This window comes from Natator depressus, chromosome 8 (assembly GCF_965152275.1).
Source record: "Natator depressus isolate rNatDep1 chromosome 8, rNatDep2.hap1, whole genome shotgun sequence".
NCBI lineage: Eukaryota > Metazoa > Chordata > Testudines > Cheloniidae > Natator > Natator depressus.
In genome coordinates, this window is record NC_134241.1 from 105,740,406 (window position 1) to 105,755,902 (window position 15,497).

Here is a 15,497-nt window from a genome sequence, read left to right on the forward strand (position 1 = left end):
GGGGACCATCAGCCCCTTTTCACTTCCAGATCCCTTTGCAGAACCCCAGCAGGTGAATTTAAACTAGTTTCCTAACTAGCTTCTCACCAAGCATAGGGTGGGCCGCGCCCCTGCTTCTGCAGACACTGTGTGTCCCCCTGCCTGGGCAGCCTCAGGTTGGCAGGCGACTCGTTACTATTCAGCGGCACACAGACTACTTCCAAAACAGGTCCCCCTTCAGCATCCAACATCCCGCTCACCCCTGCCCTCCGCCCCTGGTGCCCCTGCCAGGCACAGCTCAGGGGCTCCTCTGCTAAATTACGCACCTTGTATGGTGCTGCTGTGGACTCCTGCATTGATTGCTGCGCCTCTGGGACCCTCAGGAGAATGAGGTGTCCAAGGAAAACTCAACTCAGCCAAGCCCTTAGGAACGGGAACCTCTTTGCCCAGACCCCTCAGGAGCCGAGGGCCCTCTCTGTGCTGCCGGAGGCTAAGTCAAGAGGCCCTCCTCTGCTTCCTGCGCAGACAGTGCAGCTGCGGAAGGCGACCCCGGCCCCAGCCCCTGGTCTATCAACGAATGCCAGACCAACTTGGTTCCGGCAGGGCAAAGCCCAGCTAACAACCCAGAACGGTCTCATTAAGGGCATGCCTCTTGCTTGTCCGTGCCAGGAATATCACCTGAAACAGGCTCTTCGGATCGTGCAAGCCTGACTGCTGCTGCTTGCCATTCTCTGTGATCTAAACGCCTTTTCCAGGGCACCCAGATGGGATGGCACAGGGGACAATCACTTGAAGTGTGGACAAATGATACCCATCTTAAGGTCAGAGGGAACCCATCTGACCTGCACAGCAGGCCTGAGCATTTCACCCAGTGATTCCAGCACCAAGCCCATAACTTCAGGCTGAGCTAAAGCAGGCCTCTTTGACGGAAGTCCAAGGCTGCCTTAAAGACTCCAGGTGACAGAGAGCCCACTACACCCTTACGTTTCTAGGCATCAGCAGCCCTTGGGGCTTTTTTCTGAGCCCTTTCCAATTTGTCAGCACCCCTTGTGTGGTGTGGACACCCGAACTGGGTAACTTTGTTATGTTACTGCTGTGGTCTTTGCTGAGAAAGCCAAATCTCTAACAGGGTGACTTTGGAAGTGCTGGTGAGGGGACAGTGTGTGCAGAGTAGGCTAGGAGCCCAGTGAGCAGGTAGGGCTATCTCCAAAGAGTGGCTTCTCCTAGTCTGACTATGGCAGGGCTCCTCAGGGCTTGTCTACACTTGGAGTGCTCTTGATGAATGGACTGTGTGGGGACAGAATGCCTTGCTCCTGGTTAGCTAAATCCCATTGACACAGCACTTGGTGCCTGCATCCGTTGCCTGTCTGGCTTTGTTATTTGAGTGGTGGAAGAGGTGCCCAACCCTTTGTCTATCAATGACAAAGTGGCATCAAAACCAGCAAAAAAATAAAATGACAAATCCCCATATTCAGAGCATGTTCTCCAGCGCTCAAATATTTATAATGGCTTGAGCAGAGACTCCCTCCATATTTTATGTCCAATCTATTGCACAGGCACTGAGATTCCATTAGCCAAAGTACCAGTTTAACTGGGCTGCTGGGACCCTGGTGATTGATATGCTAATGGGGGGAAGGAAAAAACAAGGCTGCAGCCTTTTCCTTGAAGGGAAGGTCATTGTAATCATGAGTGGCGCTGCTGCTCTCCTTCTCTGAGGGCCACCTCAGCCTAGCCAACGCAGCAGGAACAGCAGACTCTCTCCCTGCAGAGAAAGCCGGCTGCCTTCACCAACTGCTCACCCCACATGGTCACCAAATCCTGGACAGACGCTCCTTCCGCCCCTTTTAATGCTCTTTGCATGATAGCAAGCCCAGAACTGGTTAGTGAAAACGAGCTTATCGAGAGAGCCCTTTGATAGCCCTAATCTGTTTACGAGCAGCACTTTGAGCTGCCAATCACAGCCAAGGGAACTCTGCTCTGCGATCACATGGGGCAGAGAGTGGATGAAAGTGATATCGCCAGGGTTACCTCAGAATCTGGCCTCTTTATTAATTCCCTGCTGCTTGTGGTTGTTTCCCTCATGCCTGCAGTTCCTGAAGCAGCAGCCTCATTCACTCACACACAGCACCACGTTCCTCCGTCTGGTCTCCCAGCCGCCAGTCAGCACAGGGGAGCCCCACCTTGCAAATGTGTCCAATGCAGTCCTGCGACTGGCACCCTCAGCAGACAGGCAGCTGGGCAGGGGGTTGGGAAGGGGAGGGGGAGGAATGAGAGTGTCCCATGGCCTGGGAGACAGGCGCTCTCAAGCTGCCGGAGTCTAGCAATCTGAGCCTGGCCTGCCCATCTGAATGGCATGACGGCGTGTAAGTAAACTCACAGAGACGCATTTCCCTGCCCAGCAGCCTCTCCCAGGCACTTTGCCAGCCCACCTTCCTCCCTCCTCAGTGTCTCTGTGAATCTACCTGCGGGGAAGGACGGCATGGCTGAACAATACAGACAGGACTTACCATATCACCTTCTGCCAATCAGGCCGAGACGGGAGTGCAGGCTGGCCTTCCCTAACCCCACACCGGGTTGCTATTTGTCAGTGGCTGGTCTGACAATACAAGGGCAGGAGCACTGAGGCCTGATGCTCCCCGTGCCTAGGGGGAAGCCAGGCTGCCTTTGCTCTGTCCTCACCAACAGCCCTGTGGACACTTACTGGATTGGGCAGTTCTGGCTTCTATGACTGGGGTGTACACCCCCAGCCCCAGCTCCGAACGGGCTCCCAGCTGGAACTTGTACAGCGTGTCAGGCTTGAGACTTTCCACTGCGTACGACGAGCTTGGGTCAAAGTCCACCTTGTGCTGGAGAACAGATGGGAGACGCCAGTTATTTTACAAAGTTAGAGAAGAGCAGATAAACATTTCTCCCCGGGGATCAGCTCCCAAGGCCAGGGGAGCCAGTGACCACGCTCCCAGAACTGCCCTGAGCTCCTGAGCCACGGAGCCCAGACACAGCGTCCCCCCTGCTGCCCAACACACTCGCGATAGACACTCCTCCGGTGTCTCGGGTTACTGAGCGTCTTGAATTCAACGGCCGCGACTCCACCATGGAGCAGCTTAGCTCTACAGTGCTGCCCACGCTGCATGGCTGTACAGACACCGCTAATTCCCTGCGCCAGGTTTGGGGGCAAGCATGACCTAGTCATTAAATATGCACCTGAGCCACAGAGCAGCTGGGGTCTGTTCCTTGCCCTGTCTCAGACTTGCACTGAGCCCTGGGGAGTCCCTGCCCAGCTGCGACGTGGGGAGAAAGTCCCACCTCGTGGACTCGTTCGTGTTTGTAGCAGGCCTGCAGATGCCCATGCAGAAGGCAGGGCCCCTGGAACGCTCTATCAACACCTGTCCTGCAGGAAGGGCGAGTGGCTTGCTTATAGGAACTCACTGTTGTTCAGTGGAGTTCAACCTGCAAAGTGACTGGTATTGTTTCTGGCACCAACGTACAGGGAATTGGACCATGCACCCCCACAGCAATGGGACACTAGGGCTTTGGGTCTGTATTATCGCTACGATGCTGCACTGCACCAGGGATAAATCTGAGATGGCTGCTTTGGGTTGGTCTTGATTGTTCCAGGCACCCAACATGGATTCTGGAGGGACTCTCCCCACATCCTTCTCCTGGGCTGCGTGGCCATTCCTGAAGATCCAGCTCCCAAGGCCGCCCGGCCTCCAAAGCAGTTCTGGTCTTGGAGCTGTGCAGCCACATTTTGTAGTCAAGCTTTATTTTCATTACCCTGCACACGTCCCCTGCCAGCCCAGCACTAGGAATGCCTTGCTGAAACCCAGAGATCATTGCACTGTGCTTTCTCGAGGAACTAGAGCTTCCGATCACAGGCCCCAGACTAACTCGATGGGAATCAACTCACGGGTTGGAGCAGCAGTGTAGTTGAGAGACAGGTGGAGATTAGGTTTCACACCACCATAGGCTAAAGACCCAAGAGTCCACTGATTTAGGGAGAAAACACCTCTGTTACCGTCCTGCGATGCTGCAGCCCCAGATACTGCAGCTAAGGTTGTGGTGGCCTTTTCCCAGCTGCGGGATCATGATACTCTGACCTTATTAGTCACTGGCTGAAGCCAAGGTAGACTCCTCACCTGACTCCCATCCTCTCCTTCCCAGTACAGCAGCTCGTATTTTGTAATGCGTTCCTGTGAGGCCGGGAGCCACGTCAGCAGGATCCGGGTATCAGACTCTGCCTCTGCCTGGAAATCAGCTGGCTGGGCTGGAACTGGGGACCAATAAAATACAGTTAGTGATGGCCTGGGTGCTACGAAGGTGGCAGAAACTCTGCTACAATAGGCTGAACCTGGTCCTGGAAAGGATCTTCTGTATTTAACCTTGGCCCTCTCTTCCTACTCCCCAGCTTCAGGCCAGGCAACAAGTCCTTGCGGCCAGGCCGGTGACAGAGGGTGTGTGGGCGGTGGAGCTGTAAAATCCAACTTGAGCAGACAGACCTACCTGCTTGAGCTCTCACTGAGCTAGCACACTAAAAATAGTCGTGTAGCCACTGCGACGGGAGGGGCTAGCAACCCCAGTACGATCCCGTCCACCCAGGTATAGGCTCAGGTGGCCAGCCCCTCCCGGGGCTCCTGCCACTGCAGCTGCACGGCTATTTTTAGCGCACTAGCTCGATCAGAGCTCGTGTGGGTCTCTCTGTCTGAGCTGGGAATCACTTCATCCAGCTCCAGCACAGACCCACCAGAGCCTACTCAGGCATTGCTCGTTTCTAGTCACAGATTCAATCAGCAGCCTAGGCCTCTTCCATTGCACACAGAGTCATACCCCTCCCAGAGAAAGCCCAGCACTGCTGCAGGGGTGAGTTACTCAGCCTCCACGGGCTCCAGCCAGAGTCCAACACAAGTCGTTATGGTTATTTTTGCTGAAATTGACACAGATTCCACCCAACACGCACTAACGGTGTGAAGCTGCTGTCTCTGGCACCAAGCTGTCACTCTGGCATGTGACCGGTAAAGCACCCAGCCTGGCTCGGAAGCCCGGTAAACAGAAGGTGCCCTGCACAACAGCATGCAGGGGGCAGAGGGAAAGGGACACACAGCACCGGGAGCAGGATGACAGCACTAAGAAAAAAGGTTTCACACATACCCCCCTGCTGCGTTTTGACCTGGATGATGTCTGAGGGAGGCCCATCTCCCACGGAGGTGAAGGCCAAGACACGGATGCTGTAGGTGGTCCCTGTGATCAGGCTGCCCACAGTGGTGAGGTGACTGTCGTCTGTGTTGTGTTTCTGCCACATGCTCAGAGGCAGATGCGGGTCCGTAGTGTAGTAAACCCGGTATCCTCGGATCTGTCCGTTGGGCTCCTCTGGCTGCTCCCACTGAACAAGCATGGTGCTGGCACTCAGCATCCGTGCCTGGACCTTCAGGGGTGGGCTGGAAGGAGCCTGCTCTCCGGTCCGTGCCTCCACCGGTTCGCTCGGAGGCCCCCTTCCGATATTATTGACAGCAACGATGCGGAACTCGTACTCCGAGAAGGGGCTGAGGCCACCAATGCTATAGCGGGTTGTCGCTACGCCGTCCACCTCCTGAAACTGGCCCTCCCAGGACTTGGGCTTGTACTGGATGACATAGTAAGAGATGGGGTCTGAGTTGCCAGAGTCCCAGGTGAGGGTCACGCTGGTGGCTGTTGTCTCAGTCACCAGTGGCTCCGTCGGTGGCTTCGGCAGCGCTGGGATTGGAAGGAGAGAGAAGCATGTTAAATAATTCAGTCAGCTCAACTCCTGCAATGTGCAGAGGGATAAAAATGGAGCTGCCACCTCCCATTAACACTCTTCTTTAAAAGGCAGAAATCATCTCATGCTCTGGAACATGCATTTTTATCTCATCATATAGGGCACGAAGCGGTTCTTAATGGAAGGATAAACAGAGCAATCGTATTTTTAGACGTGCTTGAAGCACTTGCCAGCAGCAGGCTAAATAAAGGTGATTTAACAGGGATGCTTGTTGTCGGGGTGTTGAGCTGGTAGTTGAAAGGTGCTCACCTGGGCTAGGCTACACCTCTGGGAGCAAGCTTCACAAAGGGACACAGGAAAACAGCCTCAGCACCACACACTATCTGGGGCCACGCCACCAGCTCCACAGAGACAACATCCTAGGCTGCGGGGAGCTCATGGCAAGTGCAGTTAGATGCGCTGAGGCTAAGAATGCCTTGTAAGTATCACAGGACATGCAGACAGGATGCAGCCAGAGAAATTACCAGCTTTTACAGCCATTATTTCACAGGGTGGCGTGTCAAACCGTAACCAGACAATATATTGGTCCACAGGAATTCTGACACTGAGATCGCTGAAGTGTTTACATAAAAATGGCCAAACTGGGTCAGACAAAGGTCCATCTAGCCCAGCATCCTGTCTTTTGACAGTGGCCAATACCAGGTGTCCCAGAGGGAATGAACAGAACAGGCAATCCTCAAATGATCCATCCCATCACCCATTCCCAGCTTCTGGCAAACAGAGCCTAGGGACACCAACCCTGCCCATCCTGGCTAACAGCCATCAATGGACCTATCCTCCATGAATTTATCTAGTTCTTTTTTGAACCCTGTTATAGTCTTGGCCTTCACAACATCCTCTGGCAAAGGTTAATGAGGTCTGCAGTTGCTGCAGCAAAAAATGTCCAGATTTGCCATTTTACCAGAAGAACAAAGTGAGGGAAATCTGCAGAGCATCAAGCTAATAAGTGAATTAAAGTGTCCAGTAATGAAGTCTCCTATGTACTGGCCCAGGTAACTGGTTATTAATTATTCGTGCTGCAGTAATGCCCAACTCTGAGTTAAAAGGAACTGATACTCTGTCCCAAAATGAGTGCCCAACTATCTTGATTTGAAGAAAAGCAATCCAGTTCTAAGTCAGACATCTGGATGTTCGATCAGGCTTTCCTCCCACACACTATAGAAAGCCCTCCTGGAATGTACAGCTGAATAATGTCTGCTCTTCAGGACAGAACCATGTCTTTGTGGGTTTGTACACCACTGAGCACCCTGGGAACTGGAGTCTGACTGTGGCCTTAGGGTGCTACTGCAACGTAATGTTAAATCACTGTTGATGCTGACTCGATCCTGGGCATGCTGGTAGCAGGGACAGGCTCTCCCGCAACGAGTCACAGAACATGGGAGTATTTTGAGAGGGTAAAGCATTCCTCCAGGGGGACAGGTGAGTACTGATTTCCAGAGGCAGAGACGGGACACGTGATATATACTTTAGATGGCCCCAAGAGCAAATCTAGTTAATGCATTAGCATGCAGGCCAGTGTTTGGGAGCACTGAAGTTTAGGACACACTGTATGGAACCACATAGTCTGCTAATTTATAATGGCTTTTCACCAGCACTGACCATGTGCGTCTTCTCCTCTGCCCAGTGACAGACCTGCTCTTCTGCAGGCACCAGATGCAATGACCCTGTGGCGCCTAGAACACACAGCCCAAGAGGGGGGTGGAGAAACAGAGTGGAAGAGGCTTAAAGATCTTTGCTCCTAATGAGAACTGAGCAGAAAGCCTTAGGCCCCTTCAGAGTGCATGTGAGGGCTTGAGTTTCTGTTCCAGATGCAGCCCTGTGTTAAACAGCAGGTGTCACCTTCTACCACCCAGATGTGGGGAGAGCGGACAGGGACTAAGGAGTTAATACAAAGAGCAGTCAGTGCTGTGGGGCTGTGCCTCCCACCCCCTCTATGCTCTCCTTTTCCATCTGACTCTCAGCGGTGGACATTGTATAGGCAAGGAGAAACGGTCAAACCCAGGGATGGGACAGGAACCAAGTGACGGGTAATGCAAGTAAAAGCTGAGGGTTAAAAGGCTTTTGCAAACAGTATCTGGAGAAGAAGAATTTGTGTTGAACTCCCAGGCCAAAGGGGACCAAGTCTCAATTCTGGGGCACTGTCTGAGCAAGGCCTTGGTGCTAAAAGGGGACCGTGAGACAGTAGGGGCTTGTGAGGACAGACCGATTTAAAAGAACGATGCGCCTGTGGAAATGAGAGTTACAGCCTGCCTGCTGGGGGAGGAGGGCTGAGCTGTTCTGGGCCTGCCTGGGCTCTAGCTGGAGATGCAGAGCCAGAATCTCAGGCCGAACGCAGGCGTAGGGCTCTGCATCCACAGGAATCGATAGTGATGTGAAGCCCATGCTGGGGCCAAGTAAACAAAATGCCTGTCAGTGTCACAGCAGGAACCACACCTTAGAGACAGTGCAGGATGGGAGGAGGGAGGCAGAGAGGGGGTGGAGGCTGAGGGTATAGCAGGCAGTTGAAAGAGTCCATTTAAGACCCTCCATGTCGTGGGTGGGGACAGGGAGCTCACCATTAAGTCCCTATGCACACAGCCCAAGGGCATAGCACCGGGTTTATCCCTGTTTAAAATGGGTCTCTTGACAAGGAGGGGGGTTGGGTCACGGGGCCTCAGGGTACCTGTGCTAAGGTGCAGCTGCAACCTGCCAGGGGCTGAGCCAGGACTCACTGGCTGGAGACTTGGGTCAGAATTCCTCAGGAGAAACAGACCCTGTAGCCCCAGTGATGCCTCTTGGCACATCAGGGCCTGCCCACAGGCAAGCAGCCTCCCACGCTCTCCCTTGCCAAGGGCGGCGTGGGCTCCACGCACAGGGGGAGGAGACAGGCTGCTGGCGTGAACAGTCAAATCTAAGCTGGAAAACAAATGGGAAAATCAGGTGGCGGGCTGTGAACTTCCTTCCCGAGACAGCAGGGCCATGAGGCTGCTATGGCCTGCAGTGCACAGAGTGCACCCAACAGGAGCCCATGGAAGGGCCCTTCAGGTCCAGACCCCACTGAGAAGCAGCAGAGCTTGCTCACGAAGGGGTGCGGGGGCTGTGCTGTGTTTTACCTTTGACAGTGATCTGGGCCGTGGCTTCGATCATGCCGAGAGAGGAGATGGCCACGCAGGTGTAGTTGGCAGACTGCACAATGTTGTTCAACTCCAGGACATTCCTGCCGACAGGCATCTCATCTTCTTTGGTCAGTTCCTCCACACCAGCCATCCACTTCACGTAGGGCATTGGTGCACCCACAGCCACACATGTGAGGTTCACGCTCCCCCCAGGCATCACCTCGTGGTTGCTCGGAGGGATCGAGAATCGAGGTGCGACACGCCGCACTGTAACAAGGAGGAGACCGTTAGTAGTGTCACTGGATCTGCACGTGGCACTCAGCTACATCAAGGGGGTTTGACACTTTCACGGACAGGGCGTATATCTATCCATAGAGATAGATATAACGAAGCACAAAAGCTGTTTGCTGCTTTGTCAAATTGCACACACACTGCTCTCCTTCCTTAGCTCCTGGCATCTTATTAGAACCACTCATTAGGGGCTGGCACATCCACTCCCCCCAAACGGAGGCTATTACTAACATGAACCATTCCCCCATTTAAATTACATCCCTCTAATTGGAAAGCATACACAAATGCCACTCACACTCTTTCTTCGTACAGGGCCCACTGAAGCTCTGCAAAATGGAATTACCTGATCAATTTATTAGCTTAGAGCAAAGCCACTCGCTCCCTACACCTCACAGGGTATGGGCAGGGGGTGCGGGAGGTTTTTTTTCCTGAATTAGCACTGGGTTACTGCTAGATAAAATACAATTGCCTTGAAAATGGACCTCGGGATCAGGTTCAGAAAAAGAAACCGTTGCCAGAGCTGCATGACAACGTCACAGCCTGATCTGATCACCTTGCTGGGCAGGAGACACTAATCCTGACAGCCGTGAGATCCCACCCACTTCGACAGGAGAGTGCTGGGCTGCCAGAACCCGACCCACCTTTGTGGCAGCACTTTGGGAGACCTATTTCTCCTTATTTCATCACAAAGCATCTCTCCGCAGCCATCTCTCGCAGGGCATTTCATTCAAGACTTATTTGTAAGCAACTCTCAGCTACAATAAAGCTCTAAAGCTGCCAGCCGTATGCATTCCAGTCAGAGAAATGACACTGAGAAACGAGGCCCCTTCTGCGGGGTTAGTGTTATGGGCCTATTTAAGAAGGGGTAGAGAAACACAACTGTGTTCCGTAAATCTTTGTCTGCTCTGGGCTAATGCAGTTTGGTCTGTAGTTAAAAAGGGAAACTGCCTGAACGTGTCTTGCCTGGAACTCTCGCTCTCCCCTGCCTTCTCCACTGGAAAGGAAATGTCAAAGCCCAGGGAAGGTTCACGACTGACTCACTCACACGGAGCTGTCCATTCCCAACGACTCTCGCTCAGCGCAATCACGGCTGGCAGAGCAGCGAACAGTCACAGAGCGGGATCTGAAAGGGAATCCCAGTGGCTCCAGGTCCCAGAACTTTGCCCGTGGAGTTGGAAGGACTCTCTGATGCAGGGCCTGTGGGCAGCACGGTGGCACTGGGCATCCTCCCACATCAGCCCTGGTACTGCCTCAGCAGTGTCAGCTCAGTCTGACGGGCTGATTCTGCCTAACCACATTTCACTAGCACGGCTCTTTGATGATTCACTCCCAAATCCACAGACTTGCAGACACAGACTGAACACAGAAGCCCCCACGCTAGCTGTTCAACAGAGCTATGACTTGGTGATAAATTAGACAATGCTGTCAACAATGTGTGTGTACTACACATCTTCTTGGAGACAAAACAGGGCTCATTAGCTCCTTCCCAGCCAGGGGGAAGGATAACGTGTGCTTTTTAAGATGTCTAAATCCAAAGTCTTGCTGGATGTTTCTTTTAATCAATTATTAAATCCCAAATCAATAGCTACATGTGTGATCGCCAGGAGGCGTTACCTGCCTGACAGGGGAGTGCTCCCCAAACCAGACAGAAATGAAACTCGCCTCGAGCGCTACACAGTCATGAGAATACCGCGCGGACTCAATGGACATGGCGATGGGTTTAACATGATGGTGTGTATTTTCAGTCAAAGCACCCCAGCACCGTCCCTTAGGAGGCAGCTTTCATTTTCCAATAAACATGGCGCTGAATTCTTTCAGACAGCCGCTGTTTGGACTGGGTCCCAGTCCAGGGACAGCAACCTCCCCGCACCTCCCACATTTTCAAAAGGAAGAAAAATTAGAGAGAAAAACTGTAGGTCTGCACAGAGCATTTGTTCATGCACTTGACATGCACCAGGCAGGCAAGAGAGGCTGGGATGGTGTCACAAAGCAAAGGGAACGAGTTAAGGGAGATGCACACTGACTCAGGTATGCAGACACTGGACAATGGAAAACATCGAGTGTGACTTCTCCCCAAGAGGCCATGCAGGAGGATTGGAGTCTCAGAAAAACCAGCATGCAGAAACAGCCCTCAAAGCCCAACCCTGTGAGAACAGGGCTAGAATGGCCTCTGTTGCCCCCCATAGACAGGGCTCCTGTTGCAGACACAGCTGCTCCCCAACCTATCCCATGCCATTCACTTCAGGCTCAGAGACCCTTGGGCCCAACTGACACGTATCCCTCGGTCTTGAGTCCCTGGGTCTCCTTTGTGAGAGCACGGAATGCTGTAACCCCTTGCTCGGAAGGAACACAGCTTGTGAATCTGCCGATAAACGCCTCCGTTCATTCTGCAGCGCGCTACTGAGAGAACCTCTGGTCCCTTTTCAAAGCTGCTGTTTACTATGCTGTTGGCAGGGGAAGAGAAAAGGCTGCTAGACAATATACTGAGCTGGGGGTCTGCGTGCCTAGGGATGGGATGAATGGCAAAGAAAATACTCTCTCCTCCCCTCTCCAAAGCGGATCAATACAAGGAAAAGGTTTCTAGGCAAACCCTTGTCCTTGAGTGACAGTCGCATAGGCTGGTGGGGCAGGGAGATCATCCCAGGAGGCCTCTTGGTTAAATCTTAGCACAATTTCTCCTTTTCTTAAAGGACTGTTCCCCCCATGTGTGCATTGCTTGAATGTTCCTCTATCCTAGGTGGGAACAGCTCCGCACCCCTCCTGAGGGCTCTGCAGCTGACTGCAGATGCCCTGTTACTCTGGGTCAGCCCAATCACCAAGCTGAGTGTTGCCAGGCCATTCCCACCAACGCTAGACATGGTTCTAGCTGCTGACAGAGCACCAGCCACTACTCGACAGCCGGGAAGATGGGTGGAAAAACAGCATTGCCTTTGTTCTTCCACACTCAGCTTCCCTTGAGGCAGGGGCCCTAAGGACCCTCTCTGCCTGTGGCCTCACTCCACAGAGGGATTGTGCTGGTCTCACCACGACAAAGAGGCCAAAATGGCATGGGCCCCCTACCTGTGCAGAATTTGCACCAGGTTAAAACTACTGCAAAGAGAAGCAACAGGAATTGACAGAACATCCTGGGGCACTAGGGAAACTGGCCACCGAACCAGGGAAAGGCCGGGCCCACGAAGGCCCTGCAGTGTGCCCTGGAGGTGAACAAGCCAGGGCTCTGCAGACCAGTGGGCAAACGAGGGCCTCTGTTCCCCCCAACCCCCTACTGCACCCTCCGCCAGGCCTCAGTGTCCAGGCACGTCTAGCTGGAGCTCCCAGGGAAAGCTGAGCCGTTCACACCTCATGGTGGTACCGAGAGCAGCCAGAGGCCACTGCTGGCAAGGAGGCTCCATTGTGCCTCACACAGCCTCGGCTCTGACACCTAGAACGTGAGGAAATTAACCTGCCTTCCTAAGGTTACTCGCGAGAGACTGCTTCAGACTTGCTGGTGATGCGCTGCGCAAATGCCACAAAGCTGGCCCCCTCCCTCACCAGAGCGGGACTGGGAAATCAACGGTGGGCTCAGACAGGCTCCCTGCTAAGTGGAGCGAGGGGCCGCGTCCCTTCAGTTACACCTTCTCCGCTAGTAACAATGGATACCACAGCCAGGGCTGAGCTTTTACTTACGGGCGGTGGGAGAAGAGAGAGGGGCAGGCTCAGAGATGCCTTTAGTTACAAATCTGGCCATGATTATAATCTCGCCAGACCGTCGGTAAGGGAAATACAGGAGGTGAACTCTCACACAAACCAGCACATCATCTGGGGATAATTGGCAGCTGTTTTTAGTGCCTGGTCCGGTGGGACAAGCAGAGCTGCTATCAGGTAGCATTAGAGAGAGTAGGTAGAGCTCTCACAGAAGCTTACATAGCACCCACATATACTGTTCTGGTTCAAGCCAGCTCTGTAAATCTCTTGCTTCCCCTAGCATAAGAACCCACTAATAATTTAAACCAGCATAACTCCCTCAAAGAGCAGTTCTCCAGAAACGTTCTCCAATTTACAAGTCAAATTACAACAGCTAGTGCAGCCCGTGATGTCACCTAAACGCACTGGAAATTTTTGTTACTCTCCATGTCTTGCAGTAATTTCCTCCCTTTTTTATTACAATTTTCTTGACAAGAATTTGCAATTTTTTTTTTAAATCTTCTTTTCGGATCAAGATCAAAGAAGGTGGTTTGGAGGTTTTGCAAGAACAGCACGGGGGAAACTGCTGTGCATATTAAAATGATTTCAACGGACAATAGTATAATTCAGAGGTTCATTTAAACCAGCAGACGGTCGAAAATGAGATTCATTGCCATTCATCCCAGGCCTGGCCACCATGAAAGGCTGTGTAATGCAGCACAATTCAGCAAGCTTCCCCCCTTGGAGCACCCTGCCTGGGAGGGAAAGTGAAACCCCAAAGTGGTAAGCCACCCAATGCAACCTGAGCCATTGCTCTGGATCACACAGGGAAGGGTGAAAGGAAAGTGCAGCACAGTCTCTGAGGAGCTGTGGGAGAAACAAGCAACATCACAGCGCAGATGGAAGAGACTGAGGAGTGTTAATAATTTAGCATGCATTAGCGTGCACATTCCCTGCATTTGGCGCAAAGAGCATGGGTCAATTGCCCTGCTCCTTTCACACTGGAGCGGCTGTTCCATCAGAGAGTGACCTCACCCCACGAAGAGCCCGCAGGTCTACCCTCCTCTCTGCTCTCCATTCAGCCTGGGAGACTCTGGGCATGAACCAAGGGCTTCACACACTCATGGGTTAATCAAGAGCTTTAGAGCCATCACATCTCTCATGTGCTGGAGCAGAGCAGGAAGTGTGTGTGTGTGTGTGTGTGTGTGTGTGTGTGTGTGTGTGTGTGTGTGTGTGTGTGTGTGTGTGTGTGTGTGTGTGTGTGTGTGTGTGTGTGTGTGTGTGTGTGTGTGTGTGTGTGTGTGTGTGTGTGTGTGTGTGTTGGGGGGGAAGGACTGGGTAAAGACTTCCAAAGTGAAACAAGAGCAGCAGCACTGGGGAGGGGGAAGCGAAGCTGTCTTTTCCCATGCGCTATCTTGGCGACAGCAGCCCCCAAAATACAGAGTCCCTCTCTCTAGCTCCCACAGCCCCTCCACCCCAAAACTCAGTGCTCCTCCCCCCACTAACCTGTACTCCATGCACCCGTTCCCTGGTCTCCCTCCCTACCGATTCCTGCTCTCACTGCTCCGGCCATGCTGGCACCTGTCCGACCCCCAGCTCCCACCCCCCTGGCCAATCACACGCAGTGGCAGGTGAGGGATGGGCAGGCAGATTCCCCCCAAGCCAATCAGTGCTGCCTCCCCATATATGTTCACAGGAGCCTCTGTTGGTCTCTGGGCATGAAGGGACCGCCCAATCTCCCAGCTACTCCTCCTGCACCCAAACCCTCTGCTCCTGGCTTCCCCTCCACCTGGGAAAAGAGCAGCTGCTCCGCACCCACCCTCCCCAGAGAAGGAGCAGTGCTAGGAATGTCCTGGGTTTGGGGAGGTGACCAGATGTCTCTGGGGCGACAGACTCCCCCTTTCATTACATTTGAGCGGGAGAGCAAGAGAATCCCAGGGAAGCGGAAATGTCTTGGCACCCCAACTCCAAGCCTACTGCCTGCAAGTCCCTCTCTTTCTCCAAGCCCCTTGCTTGAGGTTGGGAAGGAGTGAACTTAGGAAACAACCATCTAGAAACAGGATCATTGGGCTGCACGGTTTACGCAGCTGCAGACACCTTTCATCTCTCTCTTTTAAGCCAGGTCTCCAAATGGAAAGGTAGTTACCGGAGCCTCACAATCTATTGTCAGAATCAACAGCAGGAGAGGAAAAATTGGAACCAGAAAAATGCATTTACAGTCTAATCTTGTGCTCAAACAATGCTGTACTATTTATGTTCCCAATGCATCCTTGAATGCTGACATTTTATAGACAATTTCCAAAACAGGGCCTTGCCATTTTTGGATTATATTTCAGCTATAACTTTTAGGTGTAATTATTTGCGCTGACAACCACATATAAAAGAGGATAGATCATTACAGTGCTGCAGCACTGGAGACATCAGCATTCAGCATAGTGACATACTAATAGCAAAGTATGGGAGCCGGAGATTGTGGAGCTATGCAATTTGCATTCACTCTCTGAAATTTCTCTGATGAAAATAACACAACATTAAGGAGGGGAATAAGAGAAAAGATCCACTGTATCAAGATAAAATAACTCTTTAATAAATAACCTTGTAGCAGTCGCAGAGCAGTAATTAAATGCATGGGTGAGCAGTACATAGGTTTAAGTAAAGCTAGAAAAACGTAAGATGTA

At 52.6% G+C, this 15,497-nt stretch overlaps 1 protein-coding gene across 14 annotated transcripts in view; it reads right to left on the reverse strand.

Annotated features, from left to right (window-relative positions):
• The window catches only part of PTPRF (protein tyrosine phosphatase receptor type F), a 599,167-nt gene that overhangs the window by 83,460 nt on the left and 500,210 nt on the right, over positions 1-15,497 (reverse strand). For all 14 annotated transcript variants that reach the window (XM_074961921.1, XM_074961920.1, XM_074961934.1 and 11 more), the window contains 4 exons: positions 8,863-9,132; positions 5,125-5,706; positions 4,116-4,249; positions 2,681-2,825 (listed from right to left, as the gene is read on the reverse strand). In XM_074961921.1, the coding sequence (XP_074818022.1) occupies positions 2,681-2,825; positions 4,116-4,249; positions 5,125-5,706; positions 8,863-9,132 (1,131 nt within the window). The remainder of the gene's footprint in view (positions 1-2,680; positions 2,826-4,115; positions 4,250-5,124; positions 5,707-8,862; positions 9,133-15,497) is intronic.